The sequence below is a fragment of the Anopheles arabiensis genome, chromosome 2 (genome assembly GCF_016920715.1).
Source record: "Anopheles arabiensis isolate DONGOLA chromosome 2, AaraD3, whole genome shotgun sequence".
In the NCBI taxonomy this organism is placed as follows: Eukaryota; Metazoa; Arthropoda; class Insecta; order Diptera; family Culicidae; genus Anopheles; species Anopheles arabiensis.
Genome location: NC_053517.1, coordinates 93297852 through 93312311, shown reverse-complemented (window position 1 = coordinate 93312311; position 14460 = coordinate 93297852). Strand labels below are relative to the sequence as shown.

The window sequence follows — 14460 nt, the reverse complement described above, 5'->3', positions numbered from 1 at the left end:
AGCAGAGCTTTGAACAAAGCCGAATTAAACTATGGTACAATAGAAAAGGAATTGCTAGCAGTAGTGTGGGCTACAAAACATTTTCGTCCCTATTTGTTTGGAAAAACATTCGAAATTTTCACTGATCATAGACCGCTGGTCTACTTATTTACAATGACTGACCCATCAAGCAGACTCACTAAATTCCGCCTTGCATTAGAGGAGTTCGATTTCGTGATCCAGTATACAAAAGGAACTGATAATGTGGTGGCAGATGCACTTTCTCGAATGTCGAGTGACGATCTCAAAACACTCAATCATGACGTAGTACTAACAACAACAAGGTCTATGATTTCTAAACAAAATGACGCTTCTTCAGACAAGAACATTCCGAACAATCCACAGCCTTCATCAAAAACTGTATTCGTAGAGCTCGTAGTTTGCCCTGAGATAAAAAATGTTGTAGCAACAAACGAAAAAATCAAAATTCCCGATACACAAAGCATAATTCATCTACGGAGAATATTGCTCGATATTTTGAAAATAAAAAAAAGAAATAGGGAAAGAGGTGATACTGGTAATAAGGAAATATGATGAGAAGATCAAAAAACTTCTTGAAAACATCAAAATGATAAATATAAAAAACCTTCCAAAAATAGTAGTAATGCAAAGGGATATAAAAATAATCAAAGATTGTGAAAAGAATTAAAATTGCTCATTATGAACGATCATCATATTCTGCCTACAGCAGGACATGCAGGAGTAAATAGAATGTTGAAAACCATTAAACAACGATATACATGGAAGGGCATAGATACAGATGTACGGAACATGGTTAAAAAATGTAAAGAGTGTCAGGTGAACAAAAAGATAAGTGAACCAAAAATACCATTAACAATAACGTCTACTGCTAGCGAGCCCATGGAAAAAATATATTTAGATTTGGTAGGACCACTTGTGAAAGTAGAAGGTTGTGAATATATTTTGACAACACAATGCGATCTTACTAAATTCATCACAGCAACACCTATTACAGACAAAAGAACGGAAACGGTAGCAAAGGCATTCGTAGAAAAAGTAATTCTCAAATATGGGATACCAAAAATCATTTGCACGGATAGAGGAGCAGAGTTTATGTCAAAACTATTCATCGAACTTTGCAAACAACTTAATATTGAAAAACTAAATTCCACGGCATATCACCATGAAAGCATAGGAGCCTTGGAAAATTCACATAAAATGTTAGGGAATTTCCTAAGAATCCATTGCAAAGACAACCCACTAGCTTGGAAGGATTGGATTCAATTCTATGAGTTTTCGTACAACAACATTGTACATACAGTAACAGGTTATTCCCCTTTCTTTTTTATTATATGGCCGACTGCCTAATATTCCTTCGAATTGCTTAGAAAACCCTAAAAAGGAAATGCATTACGATTTAGACAACTATATAAAAACCTTACAAGCTAAATTGGTAATTTCACATCGAGAAGTCAGAGAAAAGCTCATAAATAACAAACATAAGGTAAAATTAAAGTATGACCAAACAAGTAAAATCAAGATTTTTGAGCCAGGAGATCAATGTTTGTTGAGAAATGAAACGGCTAGTAAGTTAGAGCAACCATTTTTAGGACCTTATACTATTATTAAAGAAACCGGTCCAAATGTTGAACTAAAGATAGGTGATAGAACAGAAATCGTCCATAAAAATAGGATTAAGAAATATTGTATGTAAAAAAAAAAAAAAAAAAAAAAAAAAAAAAAATTTTTGGTTGGGCGTGTTATGGCATTATGACCAATATTGCCATGACCTGAAACCGTTGTGCACGGTTTAAGCGATAGCTATCGCTCTTGACATGCGGTCAGTTTCAAATAAAAAGGAATGCGCAGCTCGCGCTGCGCATGATTTAGCGTCCAAGCTCCAACTAAACACATCGTGTTTATATATTTTGAAAGAACATAACAGTCGAAATAAAATGGAATATCCCAAATAGCCAGGTCGAACTCCATAGCTGATTAGGGGCTTGTTGTGGGCAGCCGTGCCGACCCCTGGACTTGCCGTGGCAGTTGCGCTGCCACCGGTCAACGTCCAGGAGGACGACAGTGTACACGCACACTGTCGCACACACTAAGCAGCGCAAGGCTTAGTGTGTGCCGAGCGCCATACAGGCAGAGTGTGTTTGCGAGCCGATCGAGCAGGAGCTCTCGGCAGGGGCGCTCGGTGCGGCTGGTGCGCGGCCACCGTACAGTATACGTTTTATTGTGATTGTTAATTGTGTTGTATTATTTATGTTGCATGAGTGTAATAAAATATTTAAGTACAAAAGTTTCAAAACATAAAAGGGCTGTTTAACGAAAAATCGTTACGATTATAACGCCAAATATACGATCGCACTTTTGAAATAGTAAAAATTAATTCAATTCAATTCATGAATTCAAATTCATACCGCTCAGCTGAACACGTGCTGCTGCTGTTATCCGCCGGGCAGCTAAACGTCAAACCTGTGTGTGGCTGTCAGTGGCGACCGTACCCAAAGAAAGAGACAGCACGCACCATCGCAAAAAGCGTATTGTCATTTCAGCCTATTCCGTAGTGTGTGTGTGTGCGCGTGTGTGCTTGCGTGCGCCTGTGTGTGAGTCAGAGCAAAAACCGTGTAGCACACATGAACGGGCATGACGGACGAGTTCTTTATCGTGCGATATTGTGACACCAACTGAAGACAGACGGACCGCGGAAGTGAGGCTAGTGATAGATAGAATCAAGCCACGCACCGTCCGCAAACCCGTGCGGAAGTTGGTGAAGCTTTTCGTTTATTATTTTCCGTCCGTCATCGTCCGTGTCGGGACTGTGGGCACTGTGCGTGTTTGAGTTTGTGAGTGTGTCTCTGTGTTTGTGTGTGTGTGTGTGTGCGTGCGTGTGCGCTCCCTTCATCGAACTCTGCCCCAGCTCTCTACGACGTCGCCGTTGTGCCGTTTCATCGCAGTAGCAGCAGCAGCAGCAGCAGCTCACGCAGAGCAATAGACACACACGGGCAGGGTGTGTGAGAGTGTGTGAGCAGCACCATTAGCCCCCACAAACAACAACGACGACGACGACGACGAGCTGGTAAAATCATCCGTTCCTCTTTGCGTTCCCTTTTTTTTGTTTGACACAACGTTTTGCATTTTCCATCGTTGGTGTGTTTGTATACAGGCGTTTTCATTGTGATTTGGTGTCCAGTCTTTCGGTTTCGAAAGGGTGGCTCAGCTGAAGCGTAGGGTCTTCAGAGAAGGAAGTGGCAGTACGGCAATACGGGGAAACGGCATGTTTGCACAGGGGTGTTGCGACCAGCTGAGCTAGAGCGAGAGAGAGGTAAAGAGTGGGAGAAGGGCGAGTGGTTGAGGAGGAGAAAGGGGAAATCTTAAGCAAAAGGTAACAAAAGGTAACGACGACGGTGCCTCCGTCAAAGGCAGTTAAGCTGTTTTTGTGCTGTAACTTCAGGCCAGGCCAATCGGGAAAGGCAGCGGAAGGGTGGAAGCGAGACAGCAATTACAGTGTGCTACTACAAAGAAGAGCCCTCTCTGTGCCTGTTTGTGTGCGAGTGTGAGTGAGAAGAAGCAGTCGAACAGCTCCACCGAGAGACGTAATGATCTCGTGTATTGTGAGGCACAAACAACGTGAAAAATCAACCACCCAACCTCCCCCCCTCCTCCACAGCGCCCTTCTTCTTCTTCTTCCCATTTTACACCTTGCACACTGTCAAGGTAGCAGTGAGGAAGTACAAAGCGGAGGTGTCTGTGCAACCCCACCACAAACAAAGGGCCGCAACAAAAAAAAAAAGAAACAACGAACAGTGAGAAGCGAATCTTTTCGTGTCACAAAATCCGCGTGCTTCGATCATTTTGGTTTTAATACACTTGGCGAGCTAGAGCGAGACAGTGAGTGTGTGTGTGAGAGCGATAGAGAGAGAGAGGTGATGTAGTACGAACAGCACACTACTAAGCACAGCAAAACACATCTTCATTCCCCTAAATAGAAACGGAAAAACAATATCGTTCCTCAGTACTTGTTGGAGGTGGGTGAGTGGGGAGAGGGCGATGGTGGGTGAGGATGAATGAAAAAAGGTGTGGGGAGGGGGGGGGGGAGGGGGTTTCGAGTGGATTGGGAGTGAGACAACAATTTCCATTACAATTGCCTCATGGCTGCCCTCCCGTGCTGCCTCCCCCTTGCAGGCAGTCTCATAACCAACCCCTCCTACTCCCCTTTCCCGCCCTGTGGTAGAATTATGCTCTCTTCGAAACACACACACACACACACACACACGATGCGTAGTAATAGTGGCAGCGAAATCATCGTGTCCTTCCCTGAGCCCCAATTTTCACTTCCCTCTCCGCGTGGTGGCGGGCCCAGTGGCCAAAGGTCACTGCATCTCTTTCACGCGTACGCCCGCTGGCTAATGCGTCCCACAATTTGCGCCGTCTCGACAGCGGCAGCGAATCTGCTGCTTTCTATCTTGTTTTCTACTACTCGCAAAGCACACACTACTTGCGCCACCGTGCGACACAGCCAGCGACTGAATGTCTGGCTCTATCAGTTCCATCTTTGTAGGATGCTACGTATGTGTGTGTGTGTTTGTGGGGAAGTAGTTGGAGACTCACATGTGTAGCAGAGCATCCATCCTCTTGAGTTGAGCTGCAGCAGAAATCAAAGTCATTGGTTAAACCCCTTTGGCAACCCGCAAGCAACCGAAATACCGAGCAGCGGTCACTGCGAGTCCGCCGTCTTGCTGTTGATCGTTCTCGGGGGTTCCTTCTATACAATGTACACACACACACACACACAAAACGATAAAACACAAAATAGCGCACCACTTGAAAAGGGAACAGTTTCTTGTGTTCGCATTAAGCGAAATTCCGTAGCACACCAACGAGTTAAGCAAGTGTGATTAATTTGTGGGGTTTGTTTTGCTGTGCCCTTTTTTCCCCCTCTCACTTCCAGGAGGTTTACAGTGAGCGGCGCTGCACAGTCCTGCGTACAGGCGACTGTGTTCGGTTGACAGGATTATTGGCTTTTTTACCGGCCCGCAGCACCAGCAGCAGTGGCGCAGGAAGCAGATCCCTGCCAGTAGTGGCACCATAGCAACGAGAAGCAGCAGCAGCAGCAGCAGTAGTCGTCGTCCTACAGTTTAGAAAAACGGCCGATAACGGCACGCGCACGCACGCAATACGCACGACAGAATCGACGTAGGTGGTGCCTTCTGGTGGTGGTGTTCACTCCCTCCCTCCCCCTCCCCCCGCGCTTGGTGTGGCTCCCCCGGAGCGTAAAGTGCGTAAGATGTCCGAAAATCGGGACGAAATCCTCGCCGACTTTCAGGTAAGTGCAAACGCCACGAGCCGCGGCTGTGGCGGTATGGAACAAAGACAACGGGACGGAATTGTGGTGCAAAATTGGACCACCAGCACACCATTGCCTTTGTCTTTATTCTCGGTGCGCTTAAATTGTGCCACTTTCGCCCTCGGCGTGCCGAGTCAGCGTTGTTTATTTTTACCACACACACACACACACATACATTCGGGAGGGGACATCTTACCGCTTCCGCTGTGTGTGACGCATTTGGTTCTTGTGGTGTGTTACCTATTTAAATTAAATTTCCTCTGGCGTGTGCGCTTACCTTCTTCATTTCTCTCCACAGAGCATAACGGCCATCGACGATGTGGCCGAAGCGATATTTCACCTGGAAGCATCGAACTGGAATTTGATTGTAAGTAAGAGTGTCTTGCTTGACCTCCTCCCCACTGTTCGCCAATACTAACGAAACCGTCACTTTCCGCACTGCCACCACAGAACGCGATACAGCGCGTACTGCCACAGGATCCGACGGATCATCACAGCACGCCAGCCGCCGCAACCGTACCGCCGGCGTACAGTGCGAGCGAGCGGGCCGCCAGCAGCAATGGCAGCGGCGGCCCGGGTGCGGCCCACTCCTCGTCCGCACTGTTTGGCGGGGGCCGCAACATGGGCCTGTACTCCAATGACCTCAACTTCCTGGAGGAGCTGCCGGACGTGGAGGAGCAGATGACGGCGCCCTCGTCGCCGGTGAAGCCGCTCAACTTCGGCAGCAGGCGGAACGTGGGCCTTGCCAGCGGTGCCGCGTTTAACATTTCAGATGTTGGTAAGGATGCGCCCCCCGGTCACAGCAAAATACATAAAAATAATGTCCCGTTTTTTTCGTGTCTGTTTTCTCCAGGTGCATCCTCTTCGCGATCCAGCAGCAATCACGACATCCGCGCCGGCACACTCAACTATCTCGACACGAAACCGGTCGAGCTGCTGTTCAACGTGGCGTTTAAGAACGAGCAGCATCAGATCAGCATATCGAACCACGCGACCGTCGGTGATCTGAAGGCGAAAATCTTCGACAAAACGCGCGTCCCGGTGTGCCGGCAGGCGCTGAAGGGTTGGGAACCGGGCAAGCAGCGGGAAACGGCCAACCCGAGCACGCCGCTGAAGGCGCTCAACATTGTCGGCAAGGAGGTGAACCTGAAGCTGACCGACCTTACGTCCGACGGGTTCGTCGGGGATGTCGAGTGAGTGTTTGTCGGAAGAGGAGAGTTGAAGTTCGTGCACAAATGCTAACTAATGCGTTCTTATCTTACGGTCCGCAGTGTTGATGTCCATCCGGCGACGAGTCAGCAGACGTACGTGCTGCACATCAATGTGCAGCCGAGCAACCAGCTGCTACACCTCAACTTTCCCGCTCAGCAGGACATACTGTCGATCAAGAACCACGTGTACACGGTGACGGATATACCGGTGCGCCACCAGGTCTGGTCGGGATGGCCGAGCAACATCAGCAACCACACGACGCTGGCGGAATCGGGCGTCGGCCATGAGCACAATCTGCTGCTCAAGCGGGCCGACGAGAGTATGAACAAACCGAGCAACAACAACAACAACAACAACAACAATAACAACAACAACAGCCATCTGTTGAACGCGCTCAGCAGTGCGGGCACCAGCGCAAACAACAGCCACAGCAGCAGCAGCAGCAGCCGTCACATGATGAACTTTGGGTAGGGTGTCTGTGTGTGTGTGTGCATATGTGCATTTTAAAAGTGTTAATATGTTAATCAACGTGGTGTGTGTGTGTTTGTGCTACCTTTCCACAGCGCCGACAGCTTACAGGCCATTCCAATCGACTCGGAAAGCAGCGGCGAAGAGTTTGAGGATGCGTCCGACTTCAACAACGATGACGACATCTTCACCGAAACGCCGATCATCAATCAGCAGAAGCGTTTAAGTACGTAGGGTGAACCAGTTAAATTAATTTTATTGATTTTGTTGGAGCTTTATCACTTCGGCGGTATCGAATTATGATTTTATCAACGTTTTTATCGCTAGTCCGTAATGATTGTTATATTTTATTGAAATATGCAAAAGTGATTGAAGAAATCTCGGCTGAAAAGCTTGTGGGCTCGCAGGGCTTGTTGCTCGCAACAATTGATAGATTTAAGATAGGCGATGATATATTTAACAACTATTGCCCATCATCTCCATTCCAGTTCCGGACAATGTGGATGATGAAACGATCGGGAGCATACAGTTTGTAGAGAATTTCGCGGAGCGGTACGGCCCACAGCATCCGATGTTCTTCCAGGGCAGTCTGGAGGATGCGCTGAAGGAAGCTTGCCACCGACCGTCGGCTCGAGATGTAAGTAAAAATAGCGAAACAAATAAAAGGAATGAAATTTTAATTCCGTCAACCTCTCTTAATCGGCCTCCTCCAGCGCAAACTGTTGGCGATCTATCTGCACCACGATGGAAGCGTGCTCACGAACGTGTTCTGCGGCCAGCTGCTAGCATGTGAAAGTATCATCCAGATTTTGCTGGAGCATTTCGTCCTGTACGGGTGGGACTTGTCGTTTGAAAGTAACAAAAATATGTAAGTAAATTTGCGACGACGACGATGTAAGATGCAGAATAATAGTAAAGCTCGATGCCTTTCCCACCAGGTTTTTATCATCAATATCGGCCTGCGTGGGTATGACGGCCTCAATAACGGTGCGCAACATCCCGACCGATCGGTTACCGGCCATTCTTGTGATATCGAAAAATCGTAGCCAATGCGAAGTGTTTCAGGTGATCTATGGTAGGTGTGAACAAATCCATAAATCATTCCTTTGATAAAGCAGCAACCGCTCTAACGAAAGCTTTCAATCGCCTTCCCCCGCAGGTAATGTTGGTGTGGATGATTTGCTGTCCAAGCTGATGGAAGCGTCGGACATGTACAGCGAGCAGCTGAAGATTGAGCTGCGCGAAGAGAACGAACGATTCGCCCGGGAGCAGGTGAAGCTCGAGCAGGACGCGGCGTACCGCGAAAGCCTCGAGGCGGACCGGGCCAAGCAGGAAGCGAAGCGGCAGAAGGAGATGATGATACAGACCGAGCGGCGCCGGCTCGAGAGCGAGCGGGCGGAAAACGAAGCGAAGCGTGAGCTGATACGGGCGAAGGCCCGCAGCACGGTGCCAGACGAGCCGCAGCAGGGCAGCGGCGAAAGCATCACGAAGATCCGGGTGCGCACACCTGCCGGGGACATGCTGGAGCGCAAGTTTACCGTCGATACGCCGCTGGAGCTGCTGCTAAACTATATCACCGCCGAGGGCTATCTGATCGACGAGTTTAAAGTGATCTCAAGCTGGCCTCGCAGAGACGTACGTATTGGGGAGGGAAGGGGTTGTAGTACCGTGCAGCATGTGGCAAAACTATTTTGTTTTTCGTTTTCCTGCCTTTAGTTAACAACACTGAACCACGAAAGCACGCTGAAGGAACTTAAGCTGTACCCGCAGGAAACGTTAATCCTCGAGGAACGATGATCACCGCATCCGTGAACCGAGCTCGTCCATCCTGCAGCCAACAACGCCGGCAGTGTCAACCATGGAACAGTTTCGTTGAAGCAAAGCCCCCTCCCCCCTACCCCTGTACCGTTTGATCGCGAAACGTAGAGAGAGAGAGAGTGTGTGAGAGAGAGAACGTAAACTCTTTGTTTTTGGGATAGAAGGCCGCTTTTCTAAACTCTGTCGTGACGCTTTTTTCCATCCTAACCTTTATTTTGTTTCCCATTTTGATTAATACACCTTGGTGTCCTTTCCTGGTGTGTCCAAGTTCTAAATTGATAGCTGCGTTCGTGTGTTCCGTACATATTTGGGGGAAGGATTTTGGCAAAGGCGGCCCCCCTTATCGACGAACACACAACGGCGCATCATGATGTGTGAAGTGTAAGACTAAACGTGATGATGCTTCTTGAAAACGCCCCACGCATGCAACATGTTTAGAATTGATTTAAAAAAGCGGTTTCTGTTTTGCTAAACTCACATATTCGATACTCTTTCTGTCCTTTGTACCGCTGTGCTGCAGCGAGCTAATCCAAACAGCAGCTATTAACGCACTGTTCCTCCATCAGTTTTGTTCTGCTCCTTGATTACGGTTCCTTAGTAAAACTATGTATAAATATATCTGTGTGTGTGTGCGCGAACCTGTGTGAATGTAACTCTAACTCTGCACCACCACTCCCCTTTCTCCCAACTTGGTCGAGCTCTAGCGCGCGCACACACACACACAAGTCGCACTAGGAGAGGATGGGGCAGTGGGCGACAACAGTAGGTTCATGTGTTTAACTCTCTTTAGAATTCGAATTATTCCTTTCGGTCAATCCGGCTCCCCGTACCCGTTCTCGGATGCCCCGCGCATCAATTGGATGGGTGCGAGCGCGGGAGGCTTATTTGCAGGCTCACATAATATACATATAAATACGTCAGCAGTAAGATTTGTTTACGAAATAGTTTTTTTTTGGGGGGATGCGTGTTTTGTTTCCTGCCGTGTCTTCTGTGGTGCTTGATGATTCTTCTCGCCATTCAGGTTAAGAGCAATGCGGGAAGAGTTTTGAAGAGTAGCTGCAGTGCGCAAAGGAAACTTTAATACTAGAAAGGAAAATGAGGAGTGAAATGGCAACATCAGAGGGGGGAAAACAACCACACACACACGCAAGAATGCAAAAAGGGAAATAATATTGATCTGCCAAAAAAAAAGAAGACGCACGACTTGTTGGATTTGTTATTTTGCTCCGAATCGAAAAATTAGATAAATTCATTTTTAAATGTTATTTTAAAGACATCATTGTTAATATGCTGGAATTGTCCTATATTTGCTATCCTGTACTATTATATTGGGACTGGTACTGGTCGATTACATCAGGAAAAAAGGAGAGGGTAAGTAGTATTTGAGTTACATGATTATTTATCGAAATGTTCCATTTAATTCAATTAATTTTGTGCTTTTAAATTATTTACCACGTAATATGTATCGACAAACAGCATATATATTCAAAACAAAGAATATTGTATTACCGCTTTTACATTTTAAACACTTTTTAGTTTGCGTTTATTGCGTACCACAAATTTAGAAGTGAAAGATTTCATTTTATGCAATTAGCGAGCGATGTACGCTTTTCCTAATTGAAACATATATTTTCCTATTAAATTAAAGCTTATTTATGACCTTAATTGCTCTATCCGGTGGTAAAAAAGTTAGGGAAAATTGGTGACGAGTCATGAAGGATATTAAAACAGTTAAATTGTTATTCTTCGGTAGATGAATATTTATTAAAATCTTCTTTATTTATTTTTTTTAATTTGAGCTTAAGCTTCGGATGCGTCAAACGCTTTATCTGTGCAATTTGGAGCGTGTTTCAACAAATTTTATTTTTCACTCATGGCCGTAGTTGGTTCGATTCCTGTTCCAGCCATCGTCGTTGGTTCTAAAACATTTTTTTAAATGATTCTATGGTTTAGCTCACATCGTTACCTTCTTTTATTTTTTTCTTCTTTTTGTTAAAATTATTTATTTATTTTTAACTCAGTCCTTTAATTTTAAACAGATTTTCATTTAGTGTCGAAAAAGATCTCCATTTAGTACAAGTTGCCACAACATGCTGCATTGTGGAGTCGGTGCTTTTGCACGCGAAGGGGCTGAAACAACAGATCGAAGGGATGGAAACAGCAATACGAGCAATCCGTCTCTTTCTCTACAGAGCGTCCCTGTAGCATGGCACCTAACTTTCAAATGCTCAAATTGTTCAATAATCAGCTACATTTATTGTAAAATCCAGTTAATTTTAACAGAATTGTCAAAAATTACAAATCAAGCGCAGATTAGCTAGTTTGCTAGCATCACATGACTCGTTCCGTCGTGAAACACACAAAACAGGTGGCGCTTTAATTACGTTGGGCACTGTAAGTAGCAAGCAGCTCGTGGGGAGCAGCATGACACGCATCGCAGGTGCCTGGGAGACGCACGACACATACGGTTGTCTCGCTCTCGCTACCGGCCGGTCGGCAAGCTTTCCGAAAGCGGCAAGGGCGAACCCGCTGGGGTAGGGCGCAGGCAGATCGGCGCGGGTGATGGCAGCTATACAACGGGGAAAAAACAAGCGACCACCGTCCCGAGACAAAACAGACCGGTTCCTTCCTTCTTTCTGCGACGGTGTAGTGTCCGACGGTAACACCGGAACGGCGCGGCTCGTGGAAAATAGTTCGGCAAGCACAAGTAACAATCGGCGGCAACGGTACAGAAGAAAAGAATAAAATAAAACCGACCGGGCAGAAAAGCTCACAGACCCAAGGGTGCTCGTGCGTTCAGTTGGGCTGCTGCTGTGGAAAAACATAGGGAAAAAACATAGGCGAAAATAGAAGGTGTGCTACCTACAAAAACGGGAAAACGTCCAGCAACGATAGGTAACAAGTAGGCGCAGAGTCAGGCACCAATTGAAGTAAGCAGTGTGGCACTGGTGAAAGGAAAATGTAAACAGTAAGCCCGTACCCGTCCTAAAAATCAGGTGCAGACTGTCCGGAATCTGCAATTTTCCCTGCTGCCAAGAGGGCCAACTTCTTCCAGATCGGAAAAGGCTGCTCCTTGTCTTCACTCGCGAGTGCTGCTGCAGTCGTCCTCAGCGCTGCAGCTGTGTGTGGGTGTGCGTGTTTTCTTCGCCTGCTGCGCTGTTTGCAGTATTGTTGTTTTCGTACGTGGTGCGTGCGCCCGTGTGCGTGTATGTGGAGATAGTGTGCAATAGTGTGTGCTGTGTCAAGTGCGTCAACCTGTGTGCAAAGCAGGAAGCAAAGTGCATTCGATTCCCTAGGCTTCACAGATCTCCTGCCCCACCCCCCCACCCCGCACGGGTGTGTGTTTTTTTTGGTGCATTGTTTTCTTGTTCCTCTCGCGATAGTTTACTTCCTGGTCGCGCTAATCACTCCATCCCGTCTTTGCCAGTGAAGGCCACAACGGGGCTTTGCCGAAAAAGGGAAGATAAAGAAAACGGGGTGTCGTCATCATCAGTGTGTGTGTGTGAGTGTCTGTTTGTAGTGGAATTGTTATTGCTTCCCCGAGCGCGTTCGTCTGCTTTGATGGTGGTCTGTACAGCTTGACGTAGCGCAACGTTTCGGAAGGATACCAAGCATTCCTTAGACACAGAGTCATCAACACATCAACGCCCGGAGGTGTCCTTTGGTACGCGCCAGCTGCTGATTGAGAACGTGTAAGTGTGTTACATTTCATTGTAGATAGAAACAAGCATGTTGATACAAGAAAAAACGGGACTGCATGTAAACAACGACAAGGGAGGACGGGAACACGCAGGCCCCCGAGTCAAGATGACGTTTCACAATTGTCAATAATTGGGCAAGCAATGGTTGCTTCAATGAAGCGGATTGCAGCGGAGAATCGCTCTAGACGTGTGTGGTGGATGGCTGTATTGGATGTCCGGAGAGCAATTTTGTGTGCCATTTGAATTTCTGTTTCCGCTCCCTCCTGAGGAACGAATGGCTTGAAGATGAGGGCTTAATTGCTGATCATTAGTGTCCAGTAACACCCTCGAGCTGTGTACCGAACTGGAAGGCGCTTCGCGAAAACTATACCGTCACAGCCGCCGAGACAGCATGGTGGTAGAATCGAGAATGTTTTTATTGATCCTGCGAAACACACGACTCTGCTGTTTCGCTGTAGGATTTGGGAAGTTTTGTCCCCCCTCCAAACAGTCAAAAGCGTGGAAAAGCAGCGCAACAGCCGCAACATCTTCCTTGCCACCCGATCAGCAACCGGCAAGTAAATGGCCGGTCGCATGGAGATAGGCTTTTTGGTCGCAGGCTGCTCTGGGTGCGTTGGTTTGAAATTGATTTTTCTGTGCGGCGTTGCGATTATGGTAAAGCTCCGCTCCGTACATGTGCACCGAAGACGCGTGAGCAATTCTGGGCATGTGTAGAATGTTGGCCAGTCCGTTGTTTTCCTTTGGTTTTATTCGATTAGTAATTGCATTTGCACATATTGTTTGTGAAAGGAAGGACAGCTTTTTGAGTGCTCTCAATTGCTATTTATTTCTAAATAATTCGAAATATTTACTTCCAATTTATAGATAATATTCTACCCCAACTGTCGGCATCAGGCTGGATAGCTTGACATCATTCTTTTGACATATCCAGCTTGCTTGATGGAACTTCCCCAATTGCTCCTGGTTAGAAGCTCATCAGTATTGGAGAGACCCGTCTTGGAAAGCTTTTTTTTTTTTGTTATTTTAGCGTTTTTTTGTTATTCTTCTTATTTTAGTCGCATCAGCCGAACATAGTCTTGGCCTTCCTTTAATCACTAAATGGTGTTGGCTATCAGCGACTTATTGTTGTTAACCTTAGCAGGATAGGCAGTCCTAACCACGGAGGTATCTACACGGTTCATCCACAGTTCATTCTCTAGCCGGTATGTTGTTAGGTCGTGCGAGTTGACAGGCCCCTTTCCGTGAGATAATGAAAGACTTTATCATTTAAAAGTGCATCTTTCCAAAGGATCCTCGTATGCTAATTATTTATTGGGACATCAAAGGTTCGAAATTCTGGATAAGTCGTTTACTTAAAATGCTTATTAGTTAAGAGTTTCCCCAAAATTGTTTGAATCGGTTTATACTTTTCTTTCTTTCTAAAATTGTGTAGAATATCACTTATGTTCCACTATTGCACGGTACATGTTATACAGAAACCTGTAGATGGTCCTGACAGAGTTTAGAATGTTTAAGCTAGAATGTTTAAGAGTTTAGAATGTTCCACTATTGCACGGTACATGTTATACAGAAACCTGTAGATATTGAGGAAAGAGTTCTGGGGCTCTAAATAGCTAACTGGTATGTAACTGACCAGCTCAGAGTTAAACATTCCGAAGAGACCATACAGCCTGATAGCAGACTCAAAATATAAACGGGAAATTCCAGGGGATCTAAGCAGCTGCTATGAGTGTATGTGTATGTATTATTAAGGACCTTATAAGAATAGATTGCCTGCAATGGGAGGAAAGAAGCAACATTTAATCAGCTATCTGCAACAACCATACTGTGTGATCTGTAGTTCGATCATCAGGACGTACAATGCATCGAATAAGAAGTTTGGAGAAGCTAGCACCTCAGAATTGATAC

The 14460-nt window shown here is 46.3% G+C and overlaps 2 protein-coding genes across 7 annotated transcripts in view; both read left to right on the top strand.

The window, feature by feature from the left end:
* The first annotated feature begins 2213 nt into the window (after positions 1 to 2213).
* On the top strand, positions 2214 to 10045 carry LOC120893936 (FAS-associated factor 1). 3 transcript variants are annotated; one of them, XM_040296182.1, is made up of 13 exons: positions 2214 to 3085; positions 3173 to 3331; positions 4958 to 5332; positions 5652 to 5720; positions 5804 to 6131; positions 6207 to 6546; positions 6625 to 7032; positions 7129 to 7259; positions 7522 to 7670; positions 7747 to 7901; positions 7972 to 8108; positions 8193 to 8668; positions 8750 to 10045. In XM_040296182.1, the coding sequence occupies exons 3-13, from the start codon at positions 5294 to 5296 to the stop codon at positions 8828 to 8830; spliced, it is 2313 nt and encodes a 770-aa protein (XP_040152116.1). In that variant the 5' UTR covers positions 2214 to 3085; positions 3173 to 3331; positions 4958 to 5293; the 3' UTR covers positions 8831 to 10045. The 3 variants fall into 3 exon arrangements, with proteins under 3 accessions (XP_040152116.1, XP_040152115.1, XP_040152117.1); XM_040296181.1 differs by lacking the exon at positions 3173 to 3331; XM_040296183.1 differs by lacking the exons at positions 2214 to 3085; positions 3173 to 3331 and adding an exon at positions 3925 to 4034.
* Positions 10046 to 11349: 1304 nt separating this feature from the next.
* The window catches only part of LOC120893735 (rho-related BTB domain-containing protein 2), a 36099-nt gene continuing 32988 nt past the window's right edge, over positions 11350 to 14460 (top strand). Inside the window, exon 1 of one of the 4 annotated variants that reach the window (XM_040295801.1) lies at positions 11350 to 12543. The gene's annotated coding sequence lies outside the window, so the exon portion shown is untranslated. The remainder of the gene's footprint in view (positions 12544 to 14460) is intronic. The other 3 variants (XM_040295800.1, XM_040295803.1, XM_040295802.1) reach the window with 3 other exon arrangements.

Bases quoted from the DNA above. Each gene is read 5' to 3' on its own strand.
- LOC120893936 (XM_040296181.1), top strand. From the start codon at position 5,294: ATGTCCGAAAATCGGGACGAAATCCTCGCCGACTTTCAG. The intron at 7,902-7,971 runs GTAAGTAAATTT...CTTTCCCACCAG, and splicing joins TTTGAAAGTAACAAAAATAT to GTTTTTATCATCAATATCGG. The intron at 8,109-8,192 runs GTAGGTGTGAAC...CTTCCCCCGCAG, and splicing joins AGTGTTTCAGGTGATCTATG to GTAATGTTGGTGTGGATGAT.